Raw genomic sequence first — 19,852 nt, forward strand, 5'->3', positions numbered from 1 at the left:
GCTGACCTTTCTACCCCAATGTTTATGGAGTTTCGTTTTACTCTTGCAGAAATTTTATTCATGGCAGACTCCCTCTGTGGATTATTTTGATCTCCACCCCCTCCCCTGCAGAAGTAGGGATGGTACAGGAGGGGGGCTCCTGAGGCTGAGGGCGGGAGCTTGTTCCCTCTGGTGGGTAGACGAATAAGATCATTTTCCTTCTAACATTTTATCTTCAGAGTGACCTCTGATTCTTGCTCCTTTGTCTCACTTTCCTAGAAGGTTAATTTCTCCCAGAAGTCTTTTTGGAAAGAGTTGGGACCCCTCGGGAGACTCTCCCCAAACTTTTACTTAGTGGGTGCACAAGTGTCGCTGCTTCACGTGTTTTTATGGCCTCCATGAAGAGCTAAGTTGTAGCCAGCAAGCCCAGAGTGAAGTCACTGACCTTCCTGCTTTTCCTAACTTTCACTGGCCAGCTGTGGCTAGAGTAGTGGAAAGTGGATTGTATTCATTTTTGAAGCGTCAGCCTATACAGAGCGTGGTGGAACAGTCAGATGCAGGGGTGGCGGGTAGGGTCTGGGAGGTTGAGACCATGGCCTAAATGTGGCCATGAGGTTTATCTCCAGATGCTTTCTCTGGGTCTCCACTTCCAAAGTGGGAGGGAAACTCTTGAAAAGTTTTTCTATCTATGGTTGCTGGTGACCCAGTCAACACTACTAGTGACATTTACAGTGTTAATTCCAGCCCCGCCAGAGACAGTGGACTTCGTAGGCACCAGGGGGCTGGTCACATTTCAAACAGTCTTTCCTCATTCCCCCAGCTCTGCCGGTGTCACTTACTCCTGATGTGCAGTGTGCCTGTTTGCAGAAGGGGGGTGAAATTCATTCCTCCCTCAGCCTCTCTCCCTCCCTCCCTCCCTTTCCCTCTTCGCAACCCGGAAGAGCTCTGCTCTCTACAGTGAGCAGGAGGCGGGGGAGGAGGGTTCCTAGGAAGGATGCACATCACCCTGGTTTTAGTTCTCGCTGGAAGCCTGCGTGAGATGCCGTAAGCAGCTGGGGCGGCGAGGACCGCGGCAGCGACAACAGTGGTCAGGTCTGCCTGTCATTTCTGCCTTCAGATCTCCAGCAAGTCAGGAAAAATAAAAAAATAAAAAATAAACAGCTGGCGGCCGAGAGCAAGCTACCCAGGTTAGTGAATATCACTATCTTCTGTCTTTTGCTCTGCATGGGCTTTCCCTGCTTCACGTGGAGAGAATTAACAGGCGGTCTCCGCTCCAGAAGAACAGCTGCCCCTTGAAGAAAATGAACTAGACCCCAGTCCTTGTTCTTTCTGGTCCCTGGAAATCTTTGACTTTCTGCAATGACCTTGGGAGAGTGTGGTGTGTGCATGTGTGCCTGTCCATGTTTGGAGGAAAGAGCCAGTAGAACTAGGCATGTGGAGAAAAAATTAAACAGAAAAATAGGAGAGGATGGTAAGGCTCCGGAAGGGCTGGATATATTTTCCTCTTCAGGGAGGGCAGAGGGTTGAGGAAAGAACCAGTCTGAATGAGCAGCTCAGCCTTCTCCCCAAGGTGGCTGTGGAGTGTCAATTTCATGTTTATTTCCCTCTGCCCACAAGTGCCTGATTAGGCTCATTGTCTCTGAATACAATTAAAGAAACAGCTGTGGCTGTGGGTTGAAAGTTGGAACCCAGATGTGTGAGCATCTGACATCCCCTGGGGAGCTAGTGGCTGGCAGGCACCTTTGATTCCAGAAGCACCCTAAGGTGGGTGAGAAAACCGAAGCCTGGGAGAGGGTGCTAGGGAACTGGGGAATGGCAGGGGCAGAGGGAACTAGGATTCTATTTTCTCCAGGGACATTGGACCAGCAGACCTCCAAGAAGTCACTCATTGGGAAGCAGTTCCCAGTGAAGACAGATAACGTTACAATGCAAGGGAAGTTGCATTCTCAGAAAGTATCTGAACAGGAGAGTATCTAAGCACAAGAGTTGCTTTTATTCACTTTTCTTTCCTCTCAGACACTGTGGGGTGCTTGGGAAGTGGACATGGATAAGTCTGTCCTGAGCAGGGATGGAAAGGAGTCTAACCTTCAGGATCTCCGCTCCGCTGGGTTCCCAGTTCCCCTGTGCTTTTTGTCTTCTTGCATCACCCACATTCACTCGAGTGCTGGGGTTCTAGGTGGGGGTTGAGGAACTTTAAAGGGACAAATAATAATAAAGTAACATTTGTAGCCCTTTCATCCCTTAGTGCTTGTGGCAGAAAAGGTGCGGGGAGGGCGGCTGTCGGTTGCATGACAGGTTTGAGGTAGTGGGGTACCAGCCAGGCTGGTAGAGTCAACCCAGGAAGGGTCCTGGTTAGGAGATGCTTGCAGGACCAAATGGCTGGTCATGGGGAGTAGGCTCACCATTAAACCTTTAAAATGTGTGATCCTGAGGAAATGAATTGTTTGCTGCCCATCTGAATCTGGGGTGGGATTCAGCGCCCAGGGCAGACAAATCAAGACCCAGGTGGGTGTAGGGTCTTAGGGGCCCCCGTACCAATTTCCTGGGGCCAGGCAGGAGGCCCAGCCCTCAGCGTTGTCCCGCCAGGCCTCAGGTTCCTAGCTGGAGAAGTCAGCTGGGGTCTGAGAATCTGGCTGAACGGCTCTCTGGACACAAGCCCCGCACCGCACCCCGCCCCTCCATGCGCATCCTCCCATCTACACTAGAATCCCCACCAGTCCTGGGGAATCAGAATTGGGGTTGGTCTTTTCCTGCCAAAAGCCGGAGACTGGGAAGCTGCCTTTTGCTTTATTTGATGTGGCCATCCTGCCTTTTGCCAACGATATATGAGGTGTGGGTGAGTCCGGGGGCGCAGTAAAGAAAGGGGAGTGGGCGCCTCTAGGGCGCATCAGCGGAGCCTCTCTAAGGCGACCCCAGCAGCGCAGGGCCACCCAGAGAGGTCGGGAATGCGGCAGGGAGCCGGGTGGCTGAGAGCCGCTTTCTCGGAGGTTAAGGCAGTACAAGCCGGGAACCGCGGGAGGTCCTGAGAAGGCCGTGGGGCTGAGTCCGAAGGCCCAGCACTGTCCCGCAGCAGGCTACTCTAACCATTTCTGGGCTGCGTTCAGGTGTGGACTCCTAGTCCGAAGGCTTTCGCGCAGAAAAGTGCATTCCTTTTGTGGTACGTCTTTGTGTGCGGACCAAATATTTCTGATCAACTCTTTTTCTTAATGGTGGGAGTAACTAGAGATTGCTTTACCCACTGCAGGGAGCGGGCCAAGGGAGCCCCAGATTTGAAGTCCGAATCTCCCTTTTTGCTTCGGGCAGCTGGGACTAGAGGTGGTGGCAGGGATGCGGCTGTTGGAAGGACCAGAAAGAAACGTGGCCCAAGGCGCTGGAGCGGAGTTCTCCCTGGGTGTCCGTCGCTGCGGGTGTGCTGGTACACGTGTGCGGTTGCAGTTTTGTTTTATATAACAAATTGCTTGAGGTCCGCGAGGTGGCAGGCAGCCGAGAGCCCAGCGCAAGCCGGGCCCGGAGGGGAGAGGCGGGGGCTGGGCGAAGTGTGAACCCCTGAGAGCCGGGGAGCCCCCCAGATTTTACCCGGAGGTCTCTAGCGTGTCCAAGGAAGACGCGGACACTTGGTGCGTTTAGAAGCTCGCCTCTGCTGACTCCTGGTCGGCACAGATTACCTTTCTCCATTTCCCTGTCCGGGTCATGACGTCCCCAGCCCTCAAAGCGCACTGTCATTGTTCAGCCATCAACATCCCAGTTTTCTGGCAACTCTAGAAAAGTAAAAAACACAGCAGCCCCAGGAGAAAGCCCTCCTCTTCCTGAAATGTCAAAATGAAGTGGTCGGAGAAGAGTTGGCCACGGCTAGCGCCGGGTTCGGGGCTGGCCCCGGGCTTCTAAAGGTGCGGGGCGGTGAGGCAGCTGCGACAGAGCGGGGACACTGGGAGGCGAAGGGAGATGGAGCCGGCGCCCCCCAAATGCGAGGGCCTGGAGTTGACGTGGGTGGATCCCTCATGCTGACTCCTTCCTCGCCTGCGGGGCGGCTGCTCCCTTCCCTGGGTGTCTCGAAGGCTTCAGCCATGACCCGAGGACACCACATCGTGAGAGCTTGGGTTTAGGCGCTGCGGGCCGCTTTAGGAAGTCACTGGTGTTGCTGGGTGGGACACGCGGCCTGTGCCTGCGGACACACCGCGGGGACCTGCTGGAGCACCCCCCATCCTTTCCCTTCTCTCTTGGTTCCACCTGTCTTCTAGGCCCCTAAAGCCAGGAGGGAGGGAGAGGTCGGAGGTGCCCCCTTCCTGCAGGGTGACTCGCAGGCCTTTCGATCCACCCCATCAAGGGGAAATCTTTCTCACCCATCCAGCCCGGGGGCTCCCCCCCCCCCCCCCCCCGGCCAACCCCTCTGACATGTGCACTGGTAAACTCGAAAAGAGAAATCCCCTCTCCTCCCCCTCCCCCCCTTTCCTCTACACCCCTACCCACCCAATTTTTATCTAGCTACCATCAGGGTTTTTCTCAACCGGGGAGAAAAGCATAGCTTCACAAGGAGGGCCAGGATCCCTCGAAGCTGGAGGGCCCGGCCTGGCGCTGGGGGCGGGTTCTGGGGGGGCGGGTAATCTTCTGGCTTATCTCCTCTCGGACTTCTCTGGTAGCCCGTTCTGGCCCAGGCGGGTTTCCTTCGAGTTTTAAACGGTGATAGATGAATAAGCGAGGAAAAAAAAAAAAGTAAATCTAAGCCACATACCATCCCCAAAGCGCTGGCTCAATTTTCCTGGGCTTCCTGGGCCTGGGCGGGTGGGCGTTGGAGCCGGGAGAAGCAATGCGCGAGCCGCGAGCGCTTTTCGCCTGCGTTCTCGCGGGTTTCCCCCTTGCTGCTTCTACTTCTAGCATCTTTCCTTTGCCAGTCTATTTTGGGATCCCCTTTATTCTGCGTCCCTGCTGGCTAGCTGTATTTCATTTGAACAGCACCGTCAGCACTGCCCACCGCCTGCTTCTCTCCATCATCCTGTGACCCCACTGTCCACTTTCTGCATTTCAGTTCATGCGGGAAAGAGAAAGGGGGCTTGAGAGGCGGCAGAGCTGCAGAGATGTCGTGTAATATGTGTTTAGCCTGCGCTGTCTCGGACGCGGCGCCCGAGCGGGCTCCCCCGCCGTTTCGCTCGCGCAGCCGGGCCTGGCGGTGGCGCCTTGAGCCGTGTCCCCCGCGTAACCCTCTCGCCCGGCAGCCGGCGAGCTGTTTATACAGCTTTACCTGTGCTATTCTCGTATCCAGTAGAAATCCTCGCTCGGCCACGGTAACCTAATCCGAGGGCAGAGGCAGGGAAGGGGGTGGCGAGGCGTGCTCGGTGAAGAGCGAGGTGTGTACGCGCGAGGAGGGGGTTCTCTCCTTTGCCCCTCCTCCCCCGATTGGGAAGGAAACTGGGATGGTTCGGGTGATCGAGATGGGGGTCCGAGGGCTAAGAAGGAAGGAGGCCGTTTTCCACGTCCCTGTCCTGTTTGCTTTTCTCCCTCTAACAGGTAATAGGGGACCCAAGCCGGACGCGTGCTGCCTGTAGGCGCGGCGGTTCCGTGGGCGCCCCGCGGGGCTAGCGAGACCCGGGACGGGATCCTCCCAGTCCAGGACTAGGGTGAAAGCTCTCACTCCGCTTTCAACTTGCCCCTGGAGAACTCCCACATCTAAGACTAGACTGGCAAGGCAGGGAGCCGGCACTTAACCAGATCTTCCCTCCAGGGCCAGCCACTTCTTCCAGAGCGCCGCAGCCGGCGCACGGAATCGAATTAAACGCCTCTTGGCGCTTATTGTCTCTCGCTAATTGCTCCAACAATGGCCACTATAAAAATGGAGACACCCAATTAAAGGCCTTGCCGGGCCGCGCTGGGCTCCCGGCGACGAACTGGCCACCGGCCTGGGGCTTGCAGACCGCCTGGGCGCGAACGGGGCTGGTGAGGGGCGCTGGCGCCAGCCTCGGCACCTCTGGCCTCCACTTCCTCCCCAGACGCACAACGATCGCGGTCGGTTCACACCATTTTTATTGACCGATCGCAGCCCAGGAAGATTGATCGAGCTGGAAGGGACTTCTCCTCCCCCAGCCCCAGCTCGCCAGGGCCTAGGGGCCGCACAGCAGTTTTTGGCCTTTGCTGTGGCTCTGCGCCCTCCCTGCCCCCCAGCCCCGCAGGTTCCCGGCTTCATTTCTGTCTTCAGCGGCGCGGCCGGGTCCGCCCAAGCCGGCGCCGCGGCTCCGGGGGGAGGGACGCAGCGGCGCGGCCGGGCTCCGCTTCTTTCTCTCGCTTGCAAATATTTGCTGCCTCGCTGGAAATCCGACTATATCGCGCGCGCTCCGCTTGCAAAGTCCTTAAGTAAACACGCTCAAATGACCGCCCCAGGCGGCCCGAGGCACGCTCACTCCCCCTGCACAGGATTAGTAACTTTATGACTTCGACCCCGAGGCTGGCTTTTCTGGTTACCCTCGGTGGGCCGCGCGCGGGCGCCCGGGGCCGCTCTCCAGACACCTCGGCCCCGCGGAGCTCGCCTGGACGCGCCTGTCGCCAGGCTCGGGTGGGTGACGCTGGCCACGTGGATCTCCGCTCTCTGGGTCCTGCGACCCCAGGGGTGAGCCTGGGGCGGGGGGCACGCTCCTCCTCTCTACGCTGCGGGCTCTGGCTCCTTTGCGGGATTGGGTTCCCCACTTGGATCCGATGAGAGCGTCTGAGCTCCCAGGAGGGCGGGTGGGAGGGACCTCAGCTGGAGGGCATGTGTTTGGGAGTGTGTGTGTGTGTGGTGGTGGTGGTGGGGGGGGGGGTCCCAGCTTACCCCGACCGAGGAGAGAAAGGAAGGCTCCATTTCTTACCCTTTCCCCAAGAGGGCACACACACCCCGCTCAACTTGACGCCTGAAGCAGCCGCCTCGAGGCCTGGCGTTTCAGATAGGCCAACCGGCTCCCGCCGCCCCACGCTCAGCCCGGGTACCGGTTCCGGGCGACCGGGGATGGACGGTAGACGCGCGGTCGCCGTCTCTGCTTCGGGATGCTCGCCCTAGGGGTCCCAGGCATCCAGACCTCGGCCAGCCCCTTGCTCTGGAGAGGGAGGCCTACCGCTCTGCAGGAGCCCAGGGCCCTGCTGCTGCGGCGGCGGCGGCGGCAGCATCCTTCTAGGTCTCCACCTCGCTTCCCTGACCCGAGCTCCGCCGGCCGCTCCCGGGGAGGAGAGGAGGGACGGGGGCTCTCTAGACCGGCCCGGGCCGGGGTCCTGGATAGGAGCCCGGGAGGGGGGGCAGGGGGGGCTTCAGATCTGCAGGAGGGCGCTGAGGCGTTTCCGCAGGAGGCTGGGATTAGCTTTGCGGGCTAGGGCAGAGGGGGGCTCAGTACCACCTTTTCTTCCCTTCACCGGGCCTCGAGCCCCCACGCTCCCCCCGTCCGCCCTCAGAGGAGGAAGCCCGGCCTGCATTTGCCCGCGAGGCAGGTCAGGCAGGCGCCGGGCCTGGCCTAGACTCCCGCAGCCCGGCTCTCCGCCTCAGGCCACGCGCCGCAGCCTCTGTCCCGCCTTGCTCCCTTCCCCCTTCCTTCCGCGTGGGTCCCGGGGCCGACCTCGGCCCTCCCCGCTCGGTAGACCCCTCCTCTCCTTTTCCCTCCCCCCAGCTCTGTACTCAGGGCTCTGGGGTTGGGCCCGTGACGTCAAACCCAGTGTGGCGTCGGCGAGACTGGCCGGCGCGGGCCATCAAAAGAGCAACGTCCTCTTTCCCAATTACCCACTGTCAGTCCGGGAACAGGGGCGGACCGGCTGGGAATTAAATGTTAAATACCCCCTACAGGCTGGCTCCATTACACTGGGCACCCAGCCGCAGGCCCCCACTCCTCTCTGCCAGCCCCAAACCACCCAGACCAAGAAGGGGCCTTCGAGATCTTTTATTTTTCCAAGGGTTGGGGGTGGCTCTTCAGGTCAGTGCAGCCAGACTTGGTGCTCGTGATTTAATTAAAATGAATAATACCTCCCCCCAAAGTTTGAGCATTATCAGAGGCGCCACTACACCGGAAGGCCTCCTTCTCAGGGATATTTTCTCTTTGTCTTTTAAAATCGGCTTTAGCCTCTGAAGTTAACGTTTTCAAGTCCTGGCGTCAGCAGCGTCTCTTTCCGAGGATGGGTCCCTTTTATTTCCTGGACTTTCAGGTCTTGGCGCAGAGGACCAAAGAGCTCCGTTTGGTATTTTCCGCGTAGCTTTGAACTGGGGTCCGGCTAGTGTCGGCGGGTCCTAGATCAACGCGCAAAGATGCCCTTTTCTTTTCTTTTTTTCCGCCTCTGCAGCCATCCTTAAGCTGAATCTCGGGACTTTTAGCAACAATGTGTATGAGTCCGTTGTCCTTGTTTATGGAGCGGTTTCCGGTGGATGTTAGACAGAAGCTAAATAATTAAAAGGTTTGGAGAGCGCGGTGAGCAGGAGAGGCTGGCAGCTTGACTGGCCCTAGAGAGACGTGGTCAGAATGAAGGAAAATCGATGCTCCTTTACTGGGCCACCCTAATAAGCAGGGACTAAGTGGGCTCAGGAGAAACATGGGGAGGGGGGTTAATTTAGGGACTTTCTTACCGTTTCGTGTCTAGAAACTCAAGCTGATGTTTCTAACAAACATCTAACAAACGTCAGCTTTAAGAAAATGGAGACTCAAGAAAACTTCCACGTCAGGAAGAGCCACGTTTCCACTATTTCTTCCAAATGAAATTTGTTAGTCTTTCTACGAGGATTGTATATTAAAGCAGGACAGCCCCCCCCCCCCCCCCCCCCCCCCCCGCTCCATACACACACCGAGTTAAGGTTGAATATGGGTGGTTTTCTTTCACCTCAAGGAAGGAATCCTCTAGCACTTTAAGGGATGGTCTCTTCTATGTTGACTTTTTTAAGGCGTATTTGTAGGGAATTGTCACGGGGTGGGGTAGAGAAGCGAAGAGGGAATAATGCCTTCCAATTGAACCCCAAATCAAACTGTCAGTACCGTCCGTGGCAAAGCCTGAGGGAGAACCCACGCTCTCTCCTTGCACACATTGCCCTGAGGGGAGCCGCGGGTGGAACCTTGAGACTTCGCTTCCCGCTCGACTCTAGCACACCCGGGCCGCTTTCTGGGGCCAGACGGCTGCAGCAGCCTGAGCGCCGCTAGGGGATGCAGTGGCTCAAAGCACCGAGACCCGCCAGGGAGGTTGCAGCCCGCGGGGCCGTCCAATCGCGGCCGCGCCGCAGCCTCGCGCGCTGATTGGCCCCTTCTCGGCCCCGCCCCGGGCGCCCCGCCCCTTCGCCGGGCTGTCTCTGATCTCTGCTGCCTCCGCCCGAGGCTGCGAGGCCGGACCCAGCTAGTCCCGCGAGCTGCGGGGCCCCGGGGAGGTCGCCGCAGTCCTGCCCGGCGGCCCGGGTGGGGGCCGCAGGAGGGGGCTGGGGAAAAACGCCGGGAGCGGGAGTAAATAGGGCTCTGGGCGGGGAAGAGGGAACAAGTTGGGTAACCGGAGCAAAGACCTGAGTGCTTGGGGAACCAGATTCTCACCTCCCCCCCTTTTCATCCATCACTACTGTCACTCTGGTCAAAAGCACGCATTGATTACGAATATTAGGTCTGGAAGGGACAGCTGCAACAGCTGAGACATTCTTGCCAGGGGCTTGTGAACGCCAGAGGCTGGGAGAATGTAGACCACGACCACCAAAAAGTTGCCACCGACATTTCAATCAAAGTCACATTCCGCCCCGCCCCCGACCCTCCCTTGCCCCCCCAACTCTCCCCCAGTTCCTCAATTTCTTAGGCAGTTCTCAAGAGACGCATATCTCCATGTATTCTGACATTACATTTTTTTTTTTCCTGACCACTTTTACTTGCAGAGACCTCACAGCAATAAACGACCCAATACCTTGGAATGAATGCAAAAAAAAATGTTTGCTCATTTAAAAAGTCTGAAAAAGAAGGGCCGTCTGTAGAATAAACTTCATGAATGGGGCAGACCGGTGTCCCCGGTACGGAATAATCCATCGAGCCGGAATGAATTGGCAGGAGCCGGAGCCACATTTAAAGGGCCAGAGCGCGTATTCCCTCCTGCCCGCCCCCTCCGCCCCGAAGCCCGTGGCGCGCCTAGCCCACCCTCCCCGCTGCCCCTCCGCCCGGGCTGCCCTCCGCGGCGCCCCTTTCCGGTCAGTGGAGGGGCGGGAGGAGAGGTGGGGGTGGGGGGGTGAAGTCCTGAGCGGGTTTGGGTTGCAGTTTCCTTGTGCTGGGATCCTGTCCCCTCCTCGCCAGCGCCAGGCTCCTCCCCCGGCGGCGCGGATGACACTAGAACCTCCTTAAGTTCCGTCGCGCCACAGCTGTCTGCGAACACTGAGCTGCCTGGCGCCGTCTTGATACTTTCAGAAAGAATGCATTCCCTGTAAAAAAAAAAAAAAAAAAATAGGGAGAGAGAGAGGAAAAGAGAGAGAGAGGGACGGCGAGCGCGCGAGGCAGAGCGAGCCACGCAATCTGACCGGGCAGTTTCTGCTCTCCCGGTCGCACGCCTCCTTCTCTTCCTCTCTGCTCCTCGCTACCCAGGTTGGTACTGGCGACTTTTTTTTTTTTTTTTTTTAAGCTTTGATTTGTTTTCTCTCTCCATTTGGGAGGACTTTAAAACACGGAAAACTCAACCCTCCTCTTTCGGGGAGTTTCTGGAGGCTGGAAAGTCGGTCCTGGGACCTGGGTCCCCGGAGGGAGGGAGCTGTCGTTCAAGTGGGAACCGCTCAGTCAGTCCCGGGATCCCGGGAGAGCCAGGCAGCTGGGGATGCGCTTGGGAGACGTCGGGTCCTTCGCTGCCTCCCGGTTTTCCGAGCTCCGGAGGGGGCGTGCGCGAGTGCGCGCGTGTTAGCGTGTCCCGGGGGCGCGGGCGCGGGGCAGGACGGCTCGAGGGGAGGAGATGCCACTTCATAAACTCAGGTGCTAAGTGCTTAGGATCTCATCCAGGTCTCCCCTTCTCTCCTTTGCAGGTGGCCCAGAAAGAGTCTTGGAGCCGCCGAGGAGCCCCCGGTGAACAGGAGCCTCACTTGCAGAATTCTAGCCAGTCCTCGCTTCTCTTTTACAATTTGGCCCGTTTTTGTCCTCCCGTACCTAATTTTGGGAATTTCTTTCTTTTTTTTTTCTTCCTCTTCTTCTCTTTGCTAAACTACCCCGCAAAGATTTATTTTTAAAAAAAAATCTCACTTACTCACCTTTCCTTCCCTGCTTTCCCATTCCCCCACTGAAAACAAATCCTTAAACGACCCCCGCCCCTCCGACGGCAGGAGCACCTGCGGAGCCTCGGAGCCCCCAACCGCCCTCTCTCTCCGCGCGCGGGTTCCGGGCCCGGCGAGAGGGCGCGAGCGCAGCCGGGGCCATGGAGGTGACGGCGGACCAGCCTCGCTGGGTGAGCCATCACCACCCCGCGGTCCTCAACGGGCAGCACCCGGACACTCACCACCCGGGCCTCGGCCACTCCTACATGGACCCGGCGCAGTACCCTCTGCCCGAGGAGGTGGATGTACTTTTTAACATCGACGGTCAAGGCAACCACGTCCCGTCCTACTACGGAAACTCGGTGAGGGCCACTGTGCAGAGGTATCCTCCGACCCACCATGGTGAGTGCGCCCCGAGTGCGAGGACCACCCCTCCCCCGACCGGCTGTCCCGGCTCCCCGGGTCGGGGAGGCAGGGAGGGACCAGGGGGTGGGGAGAGCCGGCCAAAGCCCCCCCAAGTGCCGCTGCTGCTCCATTTAAAAAACTGGGGCCCGGAAATGGGCGAGGAAGGCGTCTCGATCGTCGCTAGAGTCTGTTTTTCAAAACAGTCGCAGCAGGCGCCTTTGCGCGGCTGCGGCCCGGGGGCCTGGCGCTCACCTGGCGGGCGCCGCGCGGCAGCCCTCTCTCCCGGCGCGGCCGCGGCTTTTGGGGCCTGGGAGGTCTGGGGCGCCGGGAGAGCCGAACCTCCGCCTCCGCCGGCCACCGCTCCCCAGGCCGGGCATCCGGCGCGGGCCAAACTTGGCTGGGGCTTAGTTCTTTCTAGGGGCTTCGCTCCCCCATTTATCCCGTGGTTCTCTCTCGGGGGCTTCTGCCGGCGTGCCTCGGTGTGCTTCTCCAGCACATTTCCAGAAGGGCCCAAGGAATGTATTTATTCCCCTCGCTGTGTTTCGGCCTTTCCCTAAAACTAGTGCATTTGGTTTTTAGGCATATCTCCTAACTCCTAGGCTCCGAGGAAGGGGATTCTGGTGCTTGACCAGGTTTTGGTGGAAAGACTACCATTTTAAGTTTGAGATGTTTGGGATTTCCTAGATTCCCGCCTGCACAGAATTTTCCTGCGTCTATGCTTTTTGGTTGCCTCCTTGCCTGCTCCCGGCAACTCTTGCCTTTCTCTCTCCTCCTGCCTGCAACTGACCCATAGGGTCCCAAAGAAGATTTAGGATCCATCAGGGTTTCCTTCTATGAATGCAATTCCAGTATTTTCTTTTTTCTTTCTCTTTTCATCTTGAGAAGTTCGGGGGAATTCTGAAATGGTAAAGAGAAACCCAGCCCTATGTAGCTGAGGGGGAAAGCTCTCACACTTTCCACCTGTAAGTGGGTTCCCAAAGAAAAAGTAGGAGCAACATTTTAGGTGGAGGAACTGTGCGATGCTCTCCTGGAGATCCGCCCTGGCTCCCCTGCTTAGGTCGCAGGGCTGGGGCTGATGACAGAGCCCCTGTGGGAGCCGGCGTTCTCACTCTGCTGTCACCAGGCTTTAAACAATTGTTTCTGCAGGGGGGTGCTCTTTGCCCTCGTTCTGTGCACATCAGCAGTTAAGTGGAAATGAGGTAAATGCAGCCTTAATATTATTTACTATACGACTTCCTGCATAATGTGAAGCATGACCCTCAGTGTTCAGAGAACTCTCCTTCCCCCTCGTCTCCCCTCCCCTTCCTCTCTCTGAAGATTTTAGTTTCAGTATTGTTCTTAATGGTTAAATAGAATGTCAAACGCTGAGACAGGTACTGGATTAAAAGATCAATAAGTGTGTGGATTTGCACTTGCCGTGTAGAGTTACCCCTCTCAGAGTGACTTTTGGTCTGAGTTAGGGCTGCCTTATGGCTCTGTATTTTAAAGGAGGGCTCAGTTTACTGCGTGTGAGCGAAATAGACACAGAAACTGGAATTTTGTGTCTCTGGGGCTCAGGTGAAAATTCTTATATTACCCTGGTGGAATCACAACCTTAGGGTTGAGATGGGCCTGTTGTTTTTTTTTTTTTTCCAGTAGGATTTGGGAGGGTGACAAAGGCAGACAAAAGTGCCATCTCAGGGTCTAGCCTTGGAAACTTTCTCCAAAAGCCTGAGCAATTAATTTTCCTGCAAATCTCATTTCAGGCCTGGTCATTTATAGGCCAGCAGTGAAGTAGGGGTACATGGAAGTCACCCTAAAACGGTCCTTCCCCTCTCTTCCAAGCCTTATCCTTCCTGCTCTGGGCCTGGGCCGCTGGGTCCGTGTGTCCTTCTGGTTTTGAGTGGTCCTGCAGCCGGGTTCACCCCTTTAGGCCTCATCCCTCACAGCCCACCCTCTTATCAAGCTGCCTGGGATTAGGTCTAGGCTAGGGGCCGCTGGGTCATTGAAGGAAACCAATAAATCAAGTCAGGTTCCAGAGAGGGACCTCGGGGCTGTGATTTAGAAAGTGTATTTGGAGAGGCCAAGAAAGCCAGGTCTCCTTCTTGCTCCATCGCAGCAGGTCTCAAGGGTCAGATGCAGGCCCTTGATTCCCTGGATCTGGTGGGACCTTGGTGTGGGAGACGGGTGAAAGGGGTGTGCTGGCCCAGGTACTGCTGGGGCCAGTCTGTGTTGAGGTTGTCCTGCTGCCGGGGCGGGGGCAGGGGTGGAGGGCGCGAACGCCCCCCAGTGCCTTTGGGGGCTGCTCTCACCTGCCTGTGTCTCTCTCTGGCCCCTTCCCTCCCCTACAGGGAGCCAGGTGTGCCGGCCACCTCTGCTGCACGGATCCCTGCCCTGGCTGGATGGTGGCAAAGCCCTGGGCAGCCATCACACCGCTTCGCCCTGGAACCTCAGCCCCTTCTCCAAGACGTCCATCCACCACGGCTCCCCGGGGCCCCTGTCGGTCTACCCGCCGGCCTCGTCCTCCTCCCTGTCGGCGGGGCACTCCAGCCCACACCTCTTCACCTTCCCGCCCACCCCGCCGAAGGACGTCTCCCCGGACCCATCCCTGTCCACCCCGGGCTCCGCCGGCTCCGGCCGCCAGGACGAGAAGGAGTGCATCAAGTACCAGGTGCCGCTGCCCGACAGCATGAAGCTGGAGTCGGCACACCCCCGCGGCAGCATGGCCACCCTGGGAGGGGCGGCGGCCTCGGCCCACCACCCCATCACCACCTACCCACCATACGTCCCCGAGTACAGCTCTGGACTCTTCCCGCCCAGCAGCCTCCTTGGGGGCTCCCCCACCGGCTTCGGGTGCAAGTCGAGGCCCAAGGCGAGATCCAGCACAGGTAGGAACCTTCTCTCCCCCAGAGACCCTTCCCCCTTGCCCCCCAGCCCCCTCCACAATCTGAAATCCCAGGCAGGGACGAGAGAGCCCGCCTTCCCAGTTCTTCCATGGGGAGAGAAGGAGGTGTGTCTTGTCTCGGTCCTGTCTTCAGAGCAGAGGGCAAGTGGGATCTGGTTGAAAAGGCCCCCTTAGAGCTGGAGAAGGAAAAAGATAAACAAAAACAAACCCCCATCTCCTGCTTGTCCTGCGGGGGTATTGGTGGGTGCTGGCGGTAACCTTTAGTCAGTTTGCAAGCCCAAATGGAAGGCGAGGGAATAAATCTTTAGTGTTTAATGCTAAAACGAAACCTCCTGAAACCCAAACAAAACAGGTCCCTCCTCTGACCCCCCTGGCCTCTGTGTCCTGGCTCTCTCCCTCTGCTCAGCTCGGAGGGGGTCAGGCCGTCACCGGAGGACAGCCCTTGACACAGACATGTATAAATAAAGTATGTGTATATTTTTCGCCGGGGGCGGGACCCTGGCAAAAGCAGGACACACATTCTCTCCGTGGCAAAGGGGGCTCGAATCCTGACTTCTGGGTAGAGAGGGGAGCTCCGCCCTGGGGAAGCAGTTCAGTGACAATCAGAAGCGCTTGTTACCTGCAGTGTCTTTGGCTACTGGGAGCCCATTGCTAGGCAGGGGCAGGAAGGCGTCTGACGACCTACTCCCCGATTGATCTGAAGCCAGAGGGGTTAGGAAGGACGGAAAAAGATTCCCCAGGTGCCTGTCTCTGCTTCCTCTGCTCATCTGCTTACAGAAGAGCACCGTTCCCGCCGCCTCCCTAAAATTGAGCTGCATGTGTGGTGTAGAGGCTGGCATGAAAGGAAATGCAAAGCCCACACAAAATATTTTTTTTTGCTTTAAAAATAAAATAATCCACTACCCATGTCGAAGTGGCTGAATCAGTCGGGGGTTCTTTGAGATGCCTTTTCGATGTATTCCTTTTTTTCCAAGATGGTTTTGGGAAGATTGGCGTGTCTCTTTGGGAAATATCCATTTCAGGGTAGGTGTCTGTCCTGGTCTGTCCTAACTGGCTACCTCCCCAGCCAGTCTCTCTACAGACTCTGTAGGCACTGAAGTGGTGGAAATCGCTTGTCTTTTCTGGATGAGACAACCAGTCTTGAAACAGAGCTTGCAAAACCCGGGTTTAGAAAACTTCCGAGCGAGGGCTATGGGCGCCCCAGTGACCATGAGATCAGTTTCCAGGGTTTTTTTTCTAGGGTGACATTCACTCCGACTGCCTGGGCAGGACTGTCTCTATTTAGTTGATATGTTTCAGCTAATCCAATTATTTTCAGACTGCTGCACGCGACAGTTGCATTGTTTATCCCGAGCCAGGAACTTCACTAGAGCCCGGATGCGGTTAGGCTGACAGAAAAACTCAGACCTGCATGTTCAGTACATGAAAGTCGGCCGAGGGAGAGGGAGGCGGCGGGAGGAAGGGAGGACAGGCAGGAAAGCGGGGAGCGGAGGGTCCCCCGAAGCGCGGAGGGGGAGGTTGTTGATCAAGGCTGGACAGCTGCTGGCAATAAGAGCCAAACCTGTGCAGTTTTGAGGTCAGGGTGGGATTTTTTTTTTTAAAGTTCTCTTTTCTGGTAGGGCTGAAAAGTTGGGGGGAAGATCGTGGTCTCTGAGGCTGGAGTGGTGGTTTGTGTGGGGGGGAGGGGACACTGACTTTTCCAAATGCCTTTGGTCCTCTGCCCTCATTTCGGAGTTTGATTCCCCCCTGCCCCACTCTGTCGTGCGCACCTTGAGCCTGTCTTTGTCACTTTCCTGGAGACTCGGGACATTGGGGAGTGGTGGGGGAGAGGGTTGCGGTTTCCCTAAACCAGAACCAGGGGCACCTATATACCTATTTTCTCTTTTTGGGTTGGGGAGAGAGTAGAGGAGCCGATTTAAATTTGGCTTTTGACTTCCTCCTCCCTATTGCTTTCTCACAGTTTGAGAAAAAAAAAAAATCCTGGGCCCGCACACATGGGCAGTGAGGGAGTTGGGACTTTCGGGAGTGTGGCGCATGCAGGGGAAGTTTCCAGACTCCTAAGAAGGGTAGAAGGGGTGGGAATTAATGAGAAGGGGACTCTCTTGGTTTTTAGTGGTTGCTTTTTTTTTTTTTTAAATTTAACCTCTTCTTCACAATCGCCTGAAGGAGGAGCCCAGAGAAGAGAGGGTTGTCGCATTTTGGAGAAACGGTTGAGCTGTGGTTTAGAGCACCTATTGCTTCTAACACCCGGGCTGTCGGGCTGGGATGTGTCTTTGCAAACACGAGACTATAAGCCGTTTTTCTTCAGCAGGGGAGGAGGGGACCAATTCTTAGCTCTCCCCGGCTCCCCTCCATCGTGGGGCGTGCCACTCCCCCCTTTTTCCTCTGCAATTTCCGTACCCCTTTCCATCTAACTCCAGGCTCAGGCTTACAGTCAGAGGCAGAGGGGTGTCTGAAAATGGCTGTTGAATGCTAAGAGGCCTGCGGTTGTCACCTTAGCGCGAGGTGTCTGTCTGAGCTGCTCACACCAGGCACTGAGCGCAGAGAAAGAGAGCAGGAGACAGTCAGGGCCTCCCTAAGGAAAACTGGTTGTTTGCTGAAGTCACAGATTAGAGGCAACAAGGAGAGAAGGAAAAAAAAAAATAATAAGAGAAAACCAACACGAGGCAATCGCGAACTTGCCGAGTGAATCAAGACAGAAAATTGCTCTAGTGTGCAGAGCCTCGCTGGAGAGGCAACCGTTGCTGGCTTTCAAAGTCCCTCAGAAAAGGAAGCTGTCATCCTCCCTGCCACCTGACAAAGGAAAGGAAATCAGACTGATGGTGTCAGGCGGGGACATCCCCGGCCCAGGTGCCCGGGAGTGGGGCCGTCCAGCCCAAGCTGCTGGTGATGGAGGAGGCTTGGGGTCCCGGAGACACCCCCAAAGGTCTGGGGTGTGAGACAGTGGGGAGCCTGAGGCCCCTGTCTCTGCAGGTGGGGGAGTTGGTATGGGCTGGACAGTGGGCACAGATGCCAGGAGAGGCTGGGTTGGGCCGGTGGGCATGGCTGCCCCCAGGAGAGGCTGGGCCCGCCCCGCGCAGGCAGAAGGGCTGGGGGCCCCTGGCTGCCTGTGGCCACTCCTCGCCCACTCGCCCTTCCCTCCTTCCTCTGCGCCTCCGCACCTTCAGCGGCCGCATCCCTCCAGTTTTGACCCCAGAGCAGAGGCGTCCGCTTGTGACTCAGCCCAGAGCCTGCTGGGTGCCTTGCAAGCCCTCCTGGCCGCTTAGGGCCATGCTCGTGTGGATCATCATGGGGCTGCTTGGAAGGCTCTCTGTAGACCCCGGGTTTCTTAAGAACCTTTTTGGTAGGGGGAACAAAAAGTGAAATCTCGTTACTCCTTCACTTTTTTTTTTTTTTTTTTTTGAGAAAAGCAAAGTGGATGAAACTCCTGAGTACCTCCAGCTTGTAAAAGGAGGCCACAGCCACTTTCATTTCCAAAAGTCCGTTTCCTTCCCCAGAGCCCGTTTCTGGAGAAGAGCCCAGGCTCTGGGGGTGTCCATTCCCTGCCACCCCTCATGCTGGGTCTGGGGCTTTCCTAAACCTGAGCAGGGCCCTGGGCCCTGGGCTGGCCTTGCCCTCCAGGGGCAGTTGGCTCCCTCCCCCACCCCCATCCCGTCTTCCTGGTAGTTTGGGGTCAGCTGATTAATCTTTAAAAACAACTGTTAGGGGCTCATCTTTCCCACCATCCCCAAGCCTTCCCCCAGCACCTGGGAGATCTCCTGTTCTTGAAGGGACCAGCTCTGGTTGGCTCCGTCTGGGAGGGCTGTGAAGCTGGTGTGTCTTCCTCAGGGGAATGAGCCCCCCAGGAGTGGGGCAGGTTCTCCCAGAAACCTTCCTCCACTTCCTCCCCCTGCAGAAGTTCAGAAGAGCTGGCAGGCAGCTCCTACAATAGCTTCTGGAGGGCTTCCCCGTGGGGGCTTCCCCTCTGGGGGCTTCCCCTCCAAAGGTGGGCCTGGTCACTCTCCAGCCCCTAGAGTGAGCGTTGTTCCAACCTGGCCTGGCCGGTTTTTTTGTTGATTTTGTTTGTTTGTTTTTTTGGAAAAAGAGCAACTGCAGGCAGGCCTTGGTTAATGAGCCGACTGAGGGCCTCCCTTCCCCTTCCCCAAACTGGCCCATCCTCCTGATCCACTCGTCACCTCTTAACACTTCCCTTGGTTCTCTCTCCCTCCCCCCATCTCCAGCTCCCTCGACTTCAAGACGCCTCTGTGTGCCTCTCCAACCCTTCAGACTGGAGTTTCCGGGGCTGGGAATCCACAGAAAATCTGGGCCTTTTCTAAAAAGAGAGATGGTGGGGAAGGAGTGGGCCCTACGGGGTCTTCATCTTTTCATTGCTAGCCAGGGACGTTTACAGTTTCATTGGAAGTAAAACCTAAAGCCCTGCGCTGCTAAAAATCAGTCAGCCAATTGATCCATGTGTTCATCTGTTTATTATCTGTTTTCTCGATCTAGCCATTGATGAATCTTTCCTTTGGCCTCATCCTGATCGTCATTATTTAATCAATCTGTATAGACAGACCTGGTGATGAGAATGGATCATCTTTGTTTTCCTCTGAGGGAAATGAAAGGGGTGTTTAGCTTTTGCCATTGTCTGGGGCTCAGGATTTTCCCAGGGAACTGTTTCAAGTTGAAATCCGCCTTCCTCCTAGGCTCTGCTTCATCTTTCCCATCGAGTGGGGCCGGCCCCGGACAGGTGTCTGTTGCTTCTGATTCCTGTGTCACTTCTTGGGCCAGGGAGCTGTGTGTGTGTGTGTGTACATGTGTGTGCCTGTGAGTACATACATGCATGTATGCGTACATGGGAATGGTCAGGCCATGAGAGGGCTGAACAGTCATTCTTTTTCAAGGGAGCTGGAGGTGAGAAAGTTCCGTAAAAGAAGAAAAAGAGGAAAAAGAAAGTTGTCTATTTAGCTTTCTTTCCCTAATTCTGCTGGTAGCTTTTTCGTGTGTCTTCCGTAAGTGACTTATGTGTGATGTTGTTTTCAGAAGGCCGGGAGTGTGTGAACTGTGGGGCGACATCCACCCCTCTCTGGCGACGAGACGGAACCGGGCATTACCTGTGTAACGCCTGCGGGCTCTACCACAAGATGAACGGACAGAACCGGCCCCTCATCAAGCCCAAGCGAAGGCTGGTGAGTTGTCCCTGGGGCAGCCCTGACCTGACACTCTCCATTTTGTGTCTTTAATTTCCCCTCTTCAGGAATGAGAGCTTTCTGCAGGAAATTGGCAGGACGGCTCAAAATCGTGTCAGCTGGCTTGGGGTAGCTTTCCCCTTGTCTTTGTTTTTTCTTTTTTTCAAATTAAATATACAGGAAAGTGTTCTGTCTCTCTCTCTATCGCCCCCTTTATGGTTCTTAAGTCACTTA

At 56.6% G+C, this 19,852-nt stretch overlaps 1 protein-coding gene across 6 annotated transcripts in view; it reads left to right on the forward strand.

The window, feature by feature from the left end:
- The first annotated feature begins 916 nt into the window (after nt 1–916).
- Nucleotides 917–19,852, forward strand: part of GATA3 (GATA binding protein 3) — a 30,016-nt gene continuing 11,080 nt past the window's right edge. Inside the window, exons 1-5 of one of the 6 annotated variants that reach the window (XM_086334840.1) lie at nt 918–1,166; nt 9,815–10,120; nt 10,937–11,563; nt 13,897–14,433; nt 19,473–19,618. In XM_086334840.1, coding sequence (XP_086190966.1) covers nt 11,323–11,563; nt 13,897–14,433; nt 19,473–19,618 — 924 coding nt within the window. In that variant the 5' untranslated portion in view covers nt 918–1,166; nt 9,815–10,120; nt 10,937–11,322. Of the gene's footprint in view, nt 1,167–9,814; nt 10,121–10,296; nt 10,509–10,936; nt 11,564–13,896; nt 14,434–19,472; nt 19,619–19,852 lie in introns of those variants that run through there. The other 5 variants (XM_086334841.1, XM_086334844.1, XM_086334839.1 and 2 more) reach the window with 5 other exon arrangements.

The sequence above is a fragment of the Bos grunniens genome, chromosome 13 (genome assembly GCF_055505025.1).
Source record: "Bos grunniens cultivar Pamir isolate PY7600 chromosome 13, Bosgru_T2T1.0, whole genome shotgun sequence".
In the NCBI taxonomy this organism is placed as follows: domain Eukaryota; kingdom Metazoa; phylum Chordata; class Mammalia; order Artiodactyla; family Bovidae; genus Bos; species Bos grunniens.